Below are 19,472 nucleotides of genomic sequence, written 5' to 3' on the forward strand. Positions count from 1 at the left end.
TTTTATCAAAATAAGTGTTATTTTATTAAAATACAGAATATTCAGTGATTCCATGATAAAAGAGGCAAAATTTTCATTTTTCATGTACATGTTGTCATATGAATCAATTTATCTGATTTCACTCCAAAAGTCACGAAGACTTTTTTTTTCTGCCTAAACCAAAATCAAACGGGTTGAAATAATAAACCAGAGATCCCACCTTTATTTCCATACCTTCCTGTCTTAAATGTCCAGAAGAAAACAAATTTATAAACTGTTTATTAATTACTAAAACAATAAATTAATCAGTAAGGATGGCAAAAAAAATCTTCACATATTTAAACAAATTTCTTCAAGAGTGTGTTTTGTTGACATAATTAAAGCCCTCCTAATAAATACTTTTTAAAAATCTTCTAGTCTGGTGAATTAATTCTTATCTCCAGCAGAGGGTGCTAGAGGAACATCAACTTGCTGTTCACAAATATTTTTCTCCAATATCACCTAAGAGAACTAGTACAACAATCATTATCTCCAATCCTAATATAATCAACATAGCAAGAGCAGAAAGCATAAGAGAATTCAGATTAAAGTACAAAATCCAACACAAATTCATATATACCCCCGGCCAATTTAACTATATATAAATTTGCCTATAGTACAAGGATTACACTATATACTGTCTGTTCCCTAATACTATGAACAACAGAGTTCTTTATGTGACACAAAATGATCACATATTTTACCATTTATTAGCTGGCTGTCACGTCCTTTCTGACTGCAATATACTGCCAAGAGATTTTTATTCCAGTAAATTCTGTGTTCATTGTACCCAAATTTTTTTATTTTTATTCCAGTAAATTCTGTGTTCATTGTATGGGTACAATTTTTTTTATTTTATAATTTGTATCTCACTAAATCACAATAAGCCCAGTTAGATAGTCTACTCCACTTAAGAAAAGTGAGTGTTCATTCTTTGAAGAAGGTAACATAGAAAACATTATTTTATCATAACACAGGGCATGAGCCGCCAACTCCAATTCACAAGCAGAACTAATGAAACACATCCACACCACATTTGTTCTCCACACCACATCTGCTCCCATGGCTTCCATGGGCCTGTTCCAAAGTTTCACAAAAATTATGAAAACATATGTGTTCAAGGAATTTGCTGAGACACTGGGCAAAAGCAGCTCCTACTACATTCTTGCCTCCTCAAATAGAATATGCCCAGCCCAGAGGATATACATGAACTTAAAGGGATTAGTCAAGCAGAAAAACCTTGATATATGAAATTTAGCCCACTAAAATGGACATCAAGAAAAATAAGGGAGGAAATATCACACAAGTACCTACCAATCAAAGACTTCTCAGTAGTGTGTTAGGTAGTACTGTTTCCAAAACAGTTGTACAAAGTTTACCCCAGAATATCAATAGCTGTATAAATAGGAAGTGGTTGTTTATTTAACTATTGTTCCAGATTTTATCACCTGATATTTCCCATTAATGAAAACTCTTACAAGTAACCAATATAGTAATAATCCATCTTCAAAAAGATGATTCTAAGGGACTGATTAATTCTATAATGGTTATTTTAGTGGTAAGTATATGTATTATATTTTAGTGGTTGTAAATAATATATTAAATGTGTTAACAATTAATGACAATTAACTACAATCCTTATTCCCTACCTGTGTAGGAGAAAACAAGAGTAGTTACTATACTTGGAGCTCTTAAACTGAAGATCTCAAAGTATTTTTTGTTACCAAAAAAGATATCTTAGAGAGTCAGAATCTCTAAGGACCAGAATTTACAAGCCACAAATTCTGTTTGGCATGGTAATAAATTAATTTAGCATCTTTAAAATCATCTTTACCTTTTCTAGCAGTAAAAACTTCAGTAATTAACAAAATTTTTAATGAACTTCCAGTTTTAAAATCCATTATGAACATAAATACAAAAATGTATAATACTTATAAGCACAACAGTATAACCCAGGTGATTTATTTACCTTTTATAGTTGGTAATCAACACAAACAGGTGTTTAAAAATCATTCCTACAAACACATGATGGCTTTAAAAAGATGATTCATATGCGATTGCTTCACGGACAATACAAAAGGTGAGAATCATTTTTCTTTTCCTTTTTCACTTGAGTATGGTATATGTATAAGTAAAAAACTACATTCTACCCTTCTTTACGTTACCATAATATAGAATATGACTGACAGAAGCAATTCAGAATTTATTTTCAAAGACTGCTCTCTCTCCACTGTAATCTTCACAAGATTCTTCAGTTCACTCAGAATTAGGTTTGCATCTTCTCTTTTCTCTTTTCTTATTGAGTTAAACTTATTTCCCATGATTTAAAAAAAAAAACCTCCCCTAGTTGTAAAGAGGTTTATAAAAGCCACGGATATTTCTTTTTCCAGTTCACTTTTCCCTTGGTTCTCTGGTATCCAGCACCACATTTAGAAAATTGGATTGGGAATTTGTTATTTTTTTAATCTAAGAAAACACTGATCCATGTTAAGATGATTAAGCCAACAATGGTCTATAACATATCAGATTTTTTTTAATTTTTATGCACACACACACACACACACATATATATAAACTTCTTTGGCCCAGGCACATAAAGAAATCACCTCTTCATGAAATGTAACTGTTGAAGCTTCATTAAAATTTAAAACATTTATTAGGCTAAACGTCTATTAGTTGCCTTAGTCTGATATTACTGACATTAAATAATGTGTTCTATTAAATTAAAATTTTAACAATTTTCCTCTTTATTATTATTTTATTTTATATTAATCCTTTTTTAAAAATACCAATGATGATTATAAGCACCTAGAATTACTAGTACTTAATGTCTCCACAACTGAATGTTAAACTACATAAACTGCTCTCTAGGAATTTAACTTCTCCTTCATTATGTCATCACCTGGTCAAAGAGCCAATACAAAATACATTCACTTAAATATAAAGCAAAAATTTGTAAGGTGTCTAAACATGAAGAATTGTAGGTAAGTCACAGGACTATACTTGTCCACTTAGAAAATTTTTATAAATAGAATAAAACTAGACTCTCTGGACACCCTCAAAGCTTCAATTCCCCCAAAGCAGAGACCTGGTATTATCAAAAGTATTTACAGAGTAGCTAAGAAAAAACTCAATATAAAACTAGTCTAAAACAATTTTATATTTACAACATTAATCAATTAAAAAAAAAAGAAATTGGGGCAAGTAAGTATTTTACAAGAAACTAAATCAATACTGAGTTATCCAAAAACAAATCCTAAAGTTTAGGCATTAGACACTACCTCAATTGAGTCAAAAGTGACTTATCAAGAATCTTATCAACAAAAATCACTGTTACCTAGCACTTCTTCATACCTATAAGGCAATTAAAATGTTTTTAGTGATGATCATAGAGTTTTATAGCATCCTAAAGTGACTTCTAAATGATCTTTTTAAATTCTAAGTATATTCAGAACTTTATTCTAATCCTTTTCTAATAGGCCATCCACAAACCACATGATATTAAAAATGATGATATAAAATATGATGATGCACTCCTGAATTTTCTGGCCTGAAAAAATGTTTAGCACAAATGACAAATAAGCTAAAAATATTACTTGGAATATAATCTCACTTTTAAATTTCTTTCTCTAACCTCATATAAAATTAGACCATATGTGGTAAGCGTATGAGTAATTTATCTTTGTCAAGTTCAAGTTCATAATCTGGCATTATTACTGAGAGTTCCTATACACTCCACACCCCGTTTTCCCTATTAAAACATCTGACAATCATATAACACAAAGAACCCATTAAAAATGTATAATGGATCTGAATAACTATTTCTCCAACGATATACAAATGGCCAATAAGCACATGAAATGATATTCAGCATCATCAGTCATCAGAGAAATGCAAAGCAAAACCACGAGATACCATTATACACCCACTAAAGTGGTTATAATTAGAAAGACTAATAATAACAAGTGTTGGTGAGGATCTGAAGACACTGGAACCCTCATGCATTGCTGCTGGGGATGTAAAATGGTGCCTCCACTATGCAAAACAGTCTGACAGCCCCTCAAAAAGTTAAACATAGAGATATGTCACCTAGCATGCCCACTCCTAGGTGAAACTGAAAACATGTCCACACAAAAACTTGTACACAAATGTTCATGGAGGCATTATTCATGATAGCCAAAAAGTGAAAACAGCATAAATGTCTATCAACTGATGAATGGATATACAAAATGTGGTCTATAATACAATGGGAGATTATTTAGTAATAAAGAGGCATGAAGTGCTGATACATGATACAACATGGATGAATCCTTAAAACATCCTGTTATGTGAAAAAAAATCACCAAAGACCACATATTGCATGATTCCACTAATATGAAATGTTCAGAACAGGCAAATATATACAAGCAGAAGTAAATTAATGTTTTTTTAGGGATGAGAGGAATGGGGAAAGAGGAGAGTGATAGCTAATGGGTGTGGGGTTTCTTACTGAGGTGATGAAAACATGCTCCAATCGACTGTAGTGATAGCTGTACAACTCTGTGAATATACTAAAAACCACTGAATTGTACCCTATAAATGGGTGAATTTGTAGCATGCAAATTATATCTCAGTAAAGTTTGGGTTTTTTTTAAATCATCAGTATGAAGAGTTTAACCTGCAGGCATCCACCTCCACCCTAATTAGCCTACAACTACCCCCCCACCAACCGCTACACAAACTCACAAACTGGAGGTTTATTATCTGGAAAATGTCACTCTGAAGCCAAGGTTGGACATAGAGATACATGGGGTGGGCAGAGCAGGGGTAGGGGGGTTGGTGTACAAGACTGAAGCCAGGGGAAATTCTGTATACTGAATAGTATGAAACAGATTTTTCCTCCATTTCTTTCTTCCATTTAATAACCACCAAAGAGGAAACTAGCAGGTCACTCCTTGTAGAAACAAAGAGAAAAGTCCTATGGATTGTAACATTTCACCACTTCCCAATGAAATATTTGGCACATCTCATCACTCTACAGTAAGATTTCCCTAAGGCCAATACTTACATTCAACTGCCTACTCAACATCTCCACATGGATGTCTAACGGGCATGTCAAATTTAACATCTCTAAAACCAAACTCCTCATCTCTCCTGAATTTACTCCACTTGCATTCTTGGCCAGGTTGAGTAAATGACAGTGCCATTCCCCCAAAGGCTCAAGCCAAAATCTTTGGCATTATCTTTTACTCCCTTTCTTTTTCTCTCACAAGCCATGTCCAATAAATCTGCAAATCCTACTGGTTCTATCTTCCAAAACACATACAAATCTGACTACCTCCTCTACCACTACTTTGGTCTAAAGCACCATAATCTCTCATGTAATTACTTTAATAGTTTCCTAAATGGCCTCTTACAATCTGTCTTTCAAGGAGTATACAGAATGATGCTTCTAAAACAAATTAGAGGGGACATGTCATTCCTCTGCTTAAAACCTTTCAATGGCTTTCCATCTCAGAAAGAAAGCCAGAGTTCTTACAATGAACTCCAAAAGACCTTCAAGACTCTATAACATCTGCCTACCATTCTCTACACCCTACTAGTCTCTCTCTTGCTCAATCCATTTCAATCACAATGGCCTACTTGCTATTCCTCAAACTTTCCAAGCACACTCGCATCTCATGGCCTTTACACTTTCTATTCCTTCTACCTAGAATCTCTTCCTCCAGATAGCCACATGGCTCAATCCCTTTCTTCCTTCAGGTCTCTGCTCAAATGCCATCTTATCAAGTCAGGCTTCCTTGACCACTAACACAAGAAGGTAACCATTCCACCCCACCATTTATTACTCCCCTCGTCTCCTTTATTCCTCTCCATAGGGCTTATCAAATTCTATTTCATTTCATGTGTGATTCTCCCTGACAAGAGTATCAATTTCAAGAGGGAAGAGGCTTTGTTTTGTTCACTGCTATGCCTCAAACACCCAAAAGTGTGCCTGACACTCTCGAGGTTTTCTGAATAAACAAATGAATACAGTAGTCATAATATAGGATCAGGATGCTATAAAAATGGTACAGAGAACAAGAGCCCTCAGAAACTAAAAAGAAAACATAAAATATTCAATTAGAAGATTAGAAAAGTCAAGTAAATCTCCCACGAACCAACAACAACAAAAATACAAAGAGAAAGACAACAAAAGGTAAGAAAAGCAAAACATCAACCAGTTGGCCTACCAACTGAACAATTAAAAACCCAGGAAAGAGAGAATAAAAAAACCCTGAGCAGGAAATTATGAAGAAATAACACAAGAGAATTACACAAAATAAAGATCATGAGTCTTCTAACTAAAATGGCCACCAAATGCCCTGAACACAAAAAAAATCTATACTAAGAATCATTGTTTATCTTTGATGTTCTGAAATTTTATAGTTAGTGGGAACTCTATAGCAGAAATAGCTTGGTGTCTTCACAAATACAAGGGAAAAAGAAAGCTATAGATGGAGAACCTATAGATTGAGAGACTTAAGAGACATATCAACCAATTATAATGTGTAGACCTACTAGGGATTCTGATTCAAACAAACTGTAATCATACATACATTTTTATGCCATATATGTAGCAATATGAAATTTAAATAATATCTGGATATTTGATTATATTAAGTAATTACTGTTAATTTAAGTTTGATATTGATAACGTGGTTCTAAATAAAAGGCCCCTTATTTTTTAGAAATATTTATGGTTAAAATGATATGATGCCTGGGATTTGTTTCAATATAATATGGGAAGAAGGAAAGTGAATAGGGGTATGAATGATTCAAGATAATCCATAAATGAATACTTTTTTTTTTTTTTGGTACGCAGGCCTGTCACTGTTGTGGCCTCTCCCATTGCGGGGCACAGGCTCCGGACACGCAGGCTCAGCGGCCATGGCTCACAGGCCCAGCCGCTCCGCAGCATGTGGGATCCTCCCGGACCGGGGCACGAACCCGTGTCCCCTGCATCGGCAGGCGGACTCTCAACCACTGCGCCACCAGGGAAGCCCTAAATGAAAAATTTTTGACGCTGGTGATGGGTACCATTACTGTACTATGCTGTCTACCTTTTTTAATATTTAAAGTTTTCTATTTAAAAAAAGTGAAAAAAAAAAAGGGAACCCTCATGCACAATGGGTGAGAATGTAAACTGGTACAACCACTATGGAAAATAGTATGGAGAGTCCTCAAAAAATTAAAAATAGAAAAATAAAAAAATAAAACTACCATATGATCCAGCAATCCCGCTTTTTGGTATTTATCCAAAGAAAACAAAAACACTACTTAGAAAAGATATATGGGGCTTCCCTGGTGGCACAGTGTGCTCTGCAACGGCAGAGGCCACGGCAGTGAGAGGACCACATACCGCAAAAAAAAAAAAAAAAAAAAAGATATATGCACCCCTATGTTCACTGCAGCATTATTCACAACAGCAAAGCTATGGTAGCAAACTAGGTGCCCACCAACAGATGAATGGATAAAGATGTGAGATATATATATATGATATATATATATATATATCATTTTATATACATATATAATGCAATATTACTCATCGATAAAAAGAATGAAATCTTGATATTTGCAACAACATGGATGGACCTAGAGGGTATTAACCTAAGTGAAATAAGTCAGACAGAGAAAGACAAATACTATATGATTTCACTTACATGTGGAATCTAAAAATGCAAAACAAATGAACAAACATGACAAAACAAAAACAGTTACAGCTACAGAGAACAGGTGATTGTCAGAGGGTAGGGCATGGGAGGGGAAGAAAGATACAGGTGAAGGCGATTAAGAGGTACAAACTCTCAGCTGCAAAATAAATGAGTCACAGGTATGAAATGTATAGGGTAGGGAATATAGCCAGTAACTAGGTAATATTTTTTGTGTGTTGACAAATCATAACCAGACTTACGGTGATCATTTTGAAATGTATAGAAATATCAAATCACTATGTTGTGTAATAGGAAGTCACATAGTGTTGTAGGTCAATTATACTTCAAAAACAATCAACCTCATAGAAAAAGAGATCAGATTTATGGTTACCAGAGGCAGAGGGGTGAGGGGAGGGGTAACTGGATGAAGGCAGTGAAAGGTACAAACTTCCAGTTATAAGATAAATAAGTACTACGGATGTAATGTGTAACATGTTATACATAATTAATACTGCTGTATGTTATATATGAAAGTTGCTAAGAGTTATTCCTAAGAGTTCTCATCATAAGAAAAAACTGTTTTTTTCTGTTTCTTTAATTTTTTATCTATATGAGATGATAGATGTTCACCAAACTTATTTTCATAATCACTGCACGATGTATGTAAATCAATAATTATGCTCTATACCTTAAGCTTATACAGCACTGTATGTCGATTATATCTCACTAACTGGAAGAAAAAAAGTCTTAAAAAAAAAAGAGGGCTTCCCTGGTGGCGCAGTGGTTGAGAGTCCGCCTGCCGATGCAGGGGACACGGGTTCGTGCCCCGCTCCGGGAAGATCCCACATGCCACGGAGCGGCTGGGCCTGTGAGCCATGGCCGCTGAGCCTGCGTGTCCGGAGCCTGTGCTCCGCAACGGGAGAGGCCACAACAGTGAGAGGCCCGCGTACCGCAGGAAAACAAAAAAAAAATAGAGAAACAGGAAAACTTTCAGAGAGGAAGAGTGAGAAAAGGGTCACCACAAGGGAACACAAACAAGAATAACATCAGGCCTCTCAACAGTGACAGAAGAGACTGGGAACGAGGGAGGCAAGGCCTTTAAATTCTGAAAGAAAGAATTCCATCCTAAAATTCTATATTCAGCCAAATTCTATATACTTTAATACTTTATTGATTAAAAAAATCATGTTCAGATATGCAAGATCAAATAAAACTTAGCTCCCATACACCCTTTCTTTAGAAGCTACTAGTCTATGTACTCCAACGAAGTGAAGAAGGCAAGAGACCTAAGAAACTGAAGATCCAACACAGGATAATGAAAAAGTCCCCAGGTGACAGCTATGCCATATGCCTACAAAGCAATGAGGAGATGGAACAGGAGAGAGACCCAGAAGAACATGGTAATTTTCTGAGAACAGACCCTATAAAGCAGCCAAACAGAATTCCTTCAAGGTTTTAAAAATTTACACACCCACCATCATGGTACAAGAATTTTTAACACCACCCTCACCAGTGCTGGGTACTATCATTTTCTTTAATCTTATTTTGAGTGTTACTGTCTTTCTTACATTATGGTGAGGTGGAGCATTTTTCCTATGTTTGTTATCCATCTGAAATTATTCTTTCATATCTTCTTTGATTTACTTGGTAGATTTTTTCATAAAGTCCTTTCTCTTATCAAATAGTAGAGGATTTAGAGAGACAGAAATATATTTACCCTTTGCTGTAAATATTTTTCTCATTTGGTTGTCTTTTTATTCAAAGTGGGGATTTTACTTACATATGACTTTAATCTCTCCTAGTCAAAGTTATAAATCCATTCCTAAATATTTTGTTCCTTGGTTTTTATGATTAGTAGTAAGTCATAATGACTCAGAGAGCAGAAAAAATTAAACTACATTTTCTTCTTATTTTATCATTGTTTTTAATATTTCACTCTTTTTAATCCAACTGGAATTTATTTTAGAATATAATGTAAGATAGGAATCTAATTTTATTTTGTCCCAAATAGTTAACCAATCATTTCAACACAATTCACTGAATAATTTTTCCTATCCTTACTGATTTAAAATGATATACTCTACAAGTCTACTACTGACCTTTCAATTCTGACATTGAAAGTCTGGTCTTAGAGGTATTGTACTTTTTGGCCACTCAACAATCTTTCCCCTTCTTTTTTTACCAGCACCCTAATTTCTATATAAGAATTTATTTGGGGGGCTTTAATTTTAGCATAATTAGAGGGCAAATTACCTCTTGGGGTAATTATTACTTGGGGCAAATTACCTCTTTCAATCAAATGTTCTCTTCCAGATTAGAATCCTGACCAAAGTTACAAAAAGAATAAAAACTATTGGTACCAATTCACCTCAGCTTCATCTATCATTTCTGCTACCAAGAACTCTGGAGATGCTCTGGGACTCATATGATTTCTAAGCTGATTCCCCAACATTCCTTGTGATTCTGTGGATATGATTCCCATATTCTTCCACTGAATTCCCTATTTATGTTAACCAAAGTCGGTTTCTGTTGCATACAACCAAAAAAACACGATTGATATATTACTGAAGTTTTATAATCTGTACTAACTTCTGGTATAGTAAGTGCCCACTCATTACTCTTACCAAAATGTTTTATAGATCCTCATGTGGATGAACTTTAGAATCTGTCTTCCCAAGATAATTCCACTCAATCTTTGATTGGAACTGCTTTAACCCATAATATAATCTAGGGAGGATTCATAACTTTACACTGTTAAGGGTTCCCAAAATGTCTCATCATTTTCTTTGAAGACTCTCAGTTAAATTTCATAATTTTTAACGTATTTGTTGTTAACTGTATTCCTGTTTTTGTCACTATGGTGACAAAAACTTTTTTAGTATCTTATTCTCTGATTATTACTAGCATATTAGAGTGTAACATAATTGCTATATATTATTTTCTTCTTGACCTCCTTATTGAATGTTCTTACTAGTGTCAATAATTTCAAAGATGAGTTTCTTGACCATTTAGGGTTATTAGCATACCATCTGAAAATAATCAGAATCATACCCCCCTTCTTTCCAAAAATTATAATTTTTTATCACTGTTCTTGCTTTTATATATTTCTTTGGCTAAAATTCTCAGCACAGTGTTAACTGACAGAAGTGAGTTTAATGAGAGTACCTCCAGCATTTTATCATTAAATACTCTTTATAAATGTTTATTTACTTTATAAGAATTATAAATTATGTTTAAGACAAACTTCTTTATCTATTGAAATACTTAATTTCCCACAAAGCAAAAGAAAATTTTTTTAAAAAATTAAAAAATAAATTAGCTATCTCTCAAGATTAAAGTGGTTATCAGTATCATTTACTCACAAAAATCATATTTTTTCATTTGTAAACTAATGCTCCTTTCCCATCTAAAGTCTAACCTGGGGACTTCCCTCATGGCACAGTGGTTAAGAATCTTCCTGCCAATGCAGGGGACACAGGTTCAAGCCCTGGTCCAGGAAGATCCCACTTGCTGCAGAGCAACTAAGCCCATGCACAACAACTACCGAGCCTGCACTCTAGAGCTCGCAAGCCACAACTACTGAGGCCGCGTGTCACAACTACTGAAGCTCATGTGCCCAGAGCCTGTACTCCACAACAAGAGAAGCCACCACAATGAGAAGCCCATGCAACGCAACGAAGAGTAGCCCCCACTCGCCACAACTAGAGAAAGCCCGCATGCAGCAATGAAGACCCAACATAGCCAAAAATAAGTAATATAAATAAAAATAAATTTATAAAAAAATAAAAAATAAAAATAAATAAAGTCTAACATGAAAAGCACTCCACAAAACTATGTAGCTAGTACATAGCATTCAAACTACAAAATTAGAATTTAATATCTTTTCTTGTGTTGCTTCCTCAAACTTGTAATATAAACAATTACCTTCAAACTTTTCAAATATTCCAGGACAATTAATTATTAAAAATGAATAGTTTTTTTTTTAATTTGGAGCAAGATATAATTTACTCAAATACAAAAGTTTTCAAGGAAGCCAATATTCAATATATATAAATGTCAAAAAATTATATTTTATTACAGAGTAAAACTTTGTCCTTAAATAACTAACTAGCCATCATATATGTGCTATAAAAGAATGAGAAAATATACCTCAAACTCTTTTCTAAGACGTTCCTCTCGTTGAGTGCTAAATTCGAATTCACTTGTCTGTCGACGTAAAAGGTCAGAGCACTCCATGTGTTCGGCTTCTAATTTTTCTACTTTCTCATGCATATTTTGTAAAGCATTATCTTGCTCCTAGAAAATAGTTCATTTTTGCATCAATAAAGTTTATAAGCCAACAATGACTAAAATTTATTCTATAAAATACAGTAAGCAACTAAACCTGTACTTCAACCATAATAATAGGTTAATTTATATAAGCAAGAGAGGCCAAGATATTCTCTAGCGATGTTTCAGAATATACATGTGTTTAAAAAGTGCTACTGGAGTTTTACAACTTAAAAAATCTAAATAAGGGAAGGACCTTCAAGATGGCGGAGGAGTAAGACATGAAGACCACCTTCCTCCCCACAAATACATCATAAATACATCTAGGGCTTCCCTGATGGTGCAGTGGTTGGGAATCCACCTGCCAATGCAGGGGACATGGGTTCGAGCCTGGGTCCAGGAAGATCCCACATGCCGCGAAGCAACTATGCGCGTGCGCCACAACTACTGAGCCTGTGCTCTAGAGCTCACGTGCCACTACTAGTTAGCCTGCATGCCACAACTACTGAAACCCGTGCACCTAGAGACCGTGCTCTGCAACAAGAGAAGCCACCACAATAAGAAGCCCGCACAAAGCAACAAGGAGTGGCCCCCGCTCACCGCAACTAGAGAAAGCCCATGCGTACAATGAAGATCCAGTGCAGCCAAAAATAAATAAATAAGATAAATTAATAAAAAGGAAAAAAAACATCTACATATGGAACAGCTCCTACAGAACACCTACTGAATGCTGGCAGAAGACCTCAGACCTCCCAAAAGGCAAGAAACTCCCCATGTACCTGGGTAGGGCAAAAGAAAAAAAGAAAAAGCAGAGACAAAAGAATAGGGACAAGACCTGCACCTCTGGGAGGGAGCTGAGAAGGAGGAAAAGTTTCCACACACTAGGAAGCCCCTTCACTGGCGAAGACGGCGAGGTGTTGGGGGAACTTCGGAGCCACGGAGGAAAGCACAGCAACAGGGGTGCAGAGGGCAAAGCAGAGAGATTCCCTGACAGAGGATCAGGGCCAACCAGCACTCACCAGCCTGAGAGGCTTATTGGCTCACCCGTCAGGCGGGTGGGGGCTGGGAGCTGAGGCTTGGGCTTCGGAGGTCAGATCCCAGGGAGAGGACTGGGGTTGGCTGCATGAAGACAGCCTGAGGGTGCTAGTGCACCACAGCTAGCCAGGAGGGAGTCTGGGAAGAAGTCTGGACCTGCCGAAGAGGCAAGAGACCCTTGTTTCGGGGTGCGCAAGGAGACGGGATTCATCCCCATTTGCCCACAGGAGGCAGAGCACCGCCTAAACAAGCTCCAGAGACAGGCGTGAGCCATGGCTATCAGCTCGGACCCCAGAGACGGGCATGAAACGCTAACGCAGCCATGAAGAATGCTGTATGCAAGCACAGGTCACTATCCACACACACACAACCCACCCATGGAGGCTATGCAGACCGCCACTGCCAGGGTCCCGTGATCCAGAGACAACTTCCCCAGGAGAACACACAGCACACCTCAGCCTGTTGCAATGTCACGCTGGCTTCTGCCACCACAGGCTCGCCCCACATTCCAATTCTGACTACTGTCCCCTCCCTCCCCATGGCTTGAGTGAGCCAGAGCCCCCTAATCAGCTGCTGCTTAAACCCCCTCCTGTCTGGGTGGGGAAAAGATGACTGACAGAGACCTACACACAGAGGTGGGGCCAAAGCAGAACCCCAGGAGCTGTGCGGACAAAGAAGAGAAAGGGAAGTTTCTCCATGCAGCCTCAGGAGCAGCGGATTAAGTCTCCACAATCAACGTGATGTACCCTGAATCTGTGGAACACCTAAATAGACGAATCGTCCCAAAATTGAGGCAGCAGATTTTGAGAGCAACTGTAGACTTGGCGTTTGCTGTCTGCGACTGATTTGTTACTGATTTTCATGTTTACCTTAGTTTAGTTTTTAGCACTTGTTATCGTTGGTGGATTTGTTTATTGGTTTGGTTGCTATCTTCTTTTTTTACTATTTTTCTTTTTATGTTAATATTTTTTTTACTTTCTTTTTTTCTCCCTTTTCTTCTGAGCCGTGTGGCTGACAGAGTCATGGTGCTCCAGCCCGGTGTCAGGCCTGAGCCTCCAAGGTGGGAGAGCTGAGTTCAGGACACTGGACCACCACAGACCTCCCAGCCCCACGTAATATAAATTGATTACAGCTCTCCCAGTGATCTCAGTCTCAACACTAAGTCACAGCTCCACCGAACAGCAAGCAAGCTCCAGTGCTGGACACCCCATGCCAAACAACTAGCAAGACAGGAACACAACTGCACCCATTAGCAGAGAGGCTGCCTAAAATCATAATAAGGTCACAGACACCCCAAAACACACCACCAGATGCGGTCCTGCCCACCAGAAAGACAACATCCAGCCTCAACCACCAGAACACAGGCACCAGTCCCCTCCACCAGGAAGCCTACACAAGCAACTCAACTAACCTCATCCACTAGGGACAGACACCAAAAACAAGGGAACTACGAGCCAGCAGCCTGTGAAAAGGAGACCCCAAACACAGCAAGTAAACAAAATGAGAAAACAGAGAAATATGCAGCAGATGAAGGAGCAAGGTAAAAACCCACCAGACCAAACAAATGAAGAGGAAATAGGCAGTCTACCTGAAATAGAATTCAGAGTAATGATAGTAAAGATGATACAAAATCATGGAAATAGATGGGAGAAAACAGAAGAAACATTTAACAAGGACCTAAAAGAACTAAAGAGCAAACAAACAAAGATAAATAACACAATAAATTAAAAATTCTCTAGAGGAAGCAGTAGCAGAATAACTGAGGCAGAAGAACGGATAAGTGACCTGGAAGATAAAATGATGGAAATAACTACCACAGAGCAGAATAAAGGAAAAAAATGAAAAGAATTGAGGACAGTCTCAGAGAGCTCTGAGACATTAAACTTACCAACATTCGAATTATAGGGATCCCAGAGGAAGAAGAGAAAAAGAAAGGGACTGAGAAAATATTTGAAGAGATTATACTTGAAAACTTCCCTTACATGGGAAAGGAAACAGTCAATCAGGTCCAGGAAGCGCAGAGACTCCCATACAACATAAATCCAAGGAGAAACACGCCAAGACACATATTAATCAAACTATCAAAAATTAAATACATAGACAAAATATTAAAAGCAGCAAAGGAAAAGTAACATACAACGGTATCCCCAAAAGGTTAACAGCTGATCTTTAAGCAGAAACTCTGCAAGTCAGAAGGGAGTGGCAGGACATATTTAAAGTGATGAAAGGGAAAAACCTACAACCAAGATTACTCTACCCAGCAAGGATCTCATTCAGATTTGATGGAGAAATTAAAACCTTTACTGACAGGTAAAAGTTAAGAGAATTCAGCACCACCAAACCAGCTTCAAAACAAATGCAAAAGGAACTTCTCTAGGCAGGAAACACAAGAGAAGGAAAAGACCTACAAAAAGAAACCCAAAACAATTAAGAAAATGGTAATAGGAACATATATATCAATAATTACCTTAAATGTAAATGGATTAACTGCTCCAACCAAAAGACACAGACTGGCTGAATGGATACAAAAACAAGACCTGTATATATGCTGTCTACCAGAGACCCACTTCAGACCTAGGGACACATACAGACTGAAAGTGAGGGGATGGAAAAAGATATTCCACGAAAATGGAAATCAAAAGAAAGCTGGAGGGGCTTCCCTGGTGGCTCAGTGGTTGGGAATCTGCCTGCCAATGCAGGGGACTTGGGTTCGAGCCCCGGTGTGGGAAGATCCCACATGCCGCAGAGCAACTAGGCCTGTGAGACACAACTACTGAGCCTGCGCGTCTGGAGCCTGTGCTCCGCAACGTGAGAGGCTACGACAGTGAGAGGCCCGCGCACTGCGATGAAGAGTGGCCCCCACTCGCCTCAACTGGAGAAAGCCCTCGCACAGAAACAAAGACCCAACACAGCCAAAAATAAATAAATAAATACATACATTAAAAAAAAAAAAAGTTGGAGTAGCAGTTCTCTTATCAGACAAAATAGATTTTAAAATAAAGACTATTACAAGAGACAAAGAAGGACACTACATAATGATCAAGGAATCAATCCGAGAAAAAGATATAACAATTGTAAACATTTATGCCCCCAACATAGGAGCACCTCAATACATAAGGCAAATGCTAACAGCCATAAAAGGGGAAATAGACAGTAACACAGTCATAGTAGGGGACTTTAACACCCCACTTTCACCAATGGACAGATCAGCCGAAATGAAAATAAATAAGGAAACACAAGCTTTAAATGACACATTACACAAGATGGACTTAACTGATATTTATAGAACATTCCATCCAAAACAACAGAATACACTTTCTTCTCAAGTGCTCATGGAACATTCTCCAGGATAGACCATAACCTGGGTGACAGAACAAGCCTTGGTAAATTTGAGAAAACTGAAATCATATCAAGTATCTTTTCTGACCACAAAGCTATGAGACTAAATATCAATTACGGGGGAAAAAACCTAAAAAATACGAACACATGGAGGATTAAAAACTATGCTCCTAAGAAACCAAGAGACTACTGAAGAAATCAAAGAGGAAATCAAAAAATACCTAGACACAAATGAAATGAAAACATGACGACCAAAAGCCTATGGGATGCAGCAAAAGCAGTTTTAAGAGGGAAGTGTATGGCAATACAATCCTACTTCAAGCAACAAGAAAAACCTCAAATAAACAACCTAACCTTACACATAAAGATATTAGAGAAAGAAGAAGAAAAAACCCCAAAGTTAGCAGAAGGAAAGAAATCATAAAGATCAGAAATAAATGAAAAAGAAATGAAGAAAATAATAGCAAAGATCAATAAAACTAAAAGCTGGTTCGTTGAGAAGATAAACAAAACTGATAAACCATTAGCCAGGCTCATCAAGATAAAAGGGAGAACACTCAAATGAACAGGATTAGAAATGAAGAAGGAGAAGTAACAACTGACACTGCAGAAATACAAAGGATCAGGAGAGATTACTACAAGTAACTCTATGCCAATAAAATGGACAACCTGGAAGAAATGGACAAATTCTTAGAAAGGCACAACCTTCCGAGATTGAACCAGGAAGAAATAGAAAATATAAACAGACCAATCACAAGTACTGAAATTGAAACAGTGATTAAAAATCTTCCAACAAACAAAAGTCCAGGACCAGATGGCTTCACAGGCGAATTCTATCAAACATTGAGAGAAGAGCTAACACCCATCCTTCTCAAACCCTTCCAAAATATAGCAGACGGAGGAGCACTCCCAAACTCATCTACGAAGCCACCAGCACCCTGATACCAAAACCAGACAAAGATGTCACGAAAAGAGAAAACTACAGGCCAGTAACACCGATGAACATAGATGCAAAAATCCTGAGCAAAATACCGGGAAACAGAATCCAACAGCACATTAAAAGGATCATACACCATGATCAAGTGGGGTTTATCCCAGGAATGCAAGGATTCTTCAATATATGCAAATCATTCAATGTGATATACCATATTAACAAACTGAAGGAGAAAAACCATATGATACTCTCAATAGATGCACAAAAAGCTTTTGACAAAATTCAACACCTATTTATGATAAAAACCCTCCAGAAAGTAGGCATAGAGGGAACCTACCTCAACATAATAAAGGCCATATATGACAAACCCACAGCCAACATCGTCCTCAATGGTGACAAACTGAAAGCATTTCCTCTAAGATCAGGAATAAGACAAGGTTGCCCACTCTCACCACTCTTATTCAACATAGTTTTGCAAGTTTAAGCCACAGAAATCAGAGAAGAAAAAGAAATAACAGGAAGCCAAATCGGAAAAGAAGAAGTAAAACTGTCACTGTTTGCAGATGGTATGATACTATACATACAGAATCCTAAAGATGCTACCAGAAAACTACTAGAGCTAACCAGCAAATTTGGTAGAGTAGCAGGATACAGAATTAATGCACACAAATCTCTTTCATTCCTATAAACTAATGATGAAAAATCTGAAAGAGAAATTAAGGAAACACTCCCATTTATCACTGCAACAAAAAGAATAAAATACCTAGGAATAAACCTACCTAAGGAGACAAAAGACCTATATGCAGAAAACTATAAGACACTGATGAAAGAAATTAAAGATGATACCAACAGATGGAGAGATATACTATGTTCCTGGATTGGAAGAATCCACATTGTGAAAATGACTATACTACCCAAAGCAATCTACAGATTCAGTGCAATCCATACCAAACTACCAATGGCACTTTTCACAGAACTAGAACAAAAAATTTCACAATTTGTATGGAAACACAAAAGACCCCAAAGAGCCAAAGAAATCCTGAGAAGGAAGAACGGAACTGGAGGAATCAGGCTCCCTGACTTCAGGCTATACTGCAAAGCTACAGTAATCAAAACAGTATGGTACTGGCACAAAAACAGAAAGATAGACCAATGGAACAGGATAGAATGCCCAGAGATAAACCCATGCACATATGGTCACCTTAATTTTGATAAAGGAGGCAAAAGTATATAATGGAGAAAAGACAGCCTCTTCAATAAGTGGTGCTGGGAAAACTGGACAGCTACATGTGAAAGAATGAAATTAGAACACTCCCTAACACCACACACAAAAATAAACTCAACATGGATTAAAGACCTAAATGTAAGGCCAGACACTATAAAACCCTTAGAGGAAAACATAGGCAGAACACTCTATGACATAAATCACAGCAAGATCCTTTTTGACCCACCTCCTAGAGAAATGGAAATAAATACAAAAAGAAACAAATGGGACTAAATGAAACTTAAAAGCTTTTGCACAGCAAAGGAAACCATAAACAAGACGAAAAGACAACCCTCAGAATGGGAGAAAATATTTGCAAATGAAGCAACTGACAAAGGATTAATCTCCAAAATTTACAAGCAGCTCATGCAGCTCAATAACAAAAAAACAAACACCCCAATCCAAAAATGGGCAGAAGACCTAAACAGACATTTCTCCAAAGAAGATATACAGATTGCCAACAAACACATGAAAGAATGCTCAACATCATTAATAATTAGAGAAATGCAAATCAAAACTACAAAGAGATATCACCTCACACCAGTCAGAATGGCCATCATCAAAAAATCTACAAACAATAAATGCTGGAGAGGGTGTGGAGAAAAGGGAACACTCTTGCACTGCTGGTGGGAATGTGAATTGGTACAGCCACTATGGAGAACAGTATGGAGCTTCCTTAAAAAACTACAAATAAAACTACCATATGACCCAGCAATCCCACTACTGGGCATATACCCTGAGAAAACCATAATTCAAAAAGAGTCATGTACCAAAATGTTCACTGCAGCTCTATTTACAATAGCCAGGAGTTGGAATCAACCTAAGTGCCCATCATCAGATGAATGGATAAAGAAGATGTGGCACATATTTACAATGGAATATTACTCAGCCATAAAAAGAAACGAAATTGAGCTATTTGTAATGAGGTGGATAGACC

The 19,472-nt window shown here is 37.1% G+C and overlaps 1 protein-coding gene across 6 annotated transcripts in view; it reads right to left on the bottom strand.

Moving 5' to 3' along the window:
- Positions 1–19,472, bottom strand: part of CCDC171 (coiled-coil domain containing 171) — a 358,505-nt gene that overhangs the window by 280,602 nt on the left and 58,431 nt on the right. For all 6 annotated transcript variants that reach the window (XM_079927995.1, XM_079927997.1, XM_079927993.1 and 3 more), the window contains one exon: positions 11,844–11,990. In XM_079927995.1, the coding sequence (XP_079784121.1) occupies positions 11,844–11,990 (147 nt within the window). The remainder of the gene's footprint in view (positions 1–11,843; positions 11,991–19,472) is intronic.

The sequence above is a fragment of the Stenella coeruleoalba genome (genome assembly GCF_951394435.1).
Source record: "Stenella coeruleoalba genome assembly, chromosome: 7".
Taxonomy (NCBI): Eukaryota; Metazoa; Chordata; class Mammalia; order Artiodactyla; family Delphinidae; genus Stenella; species Stenella coeruleoalba.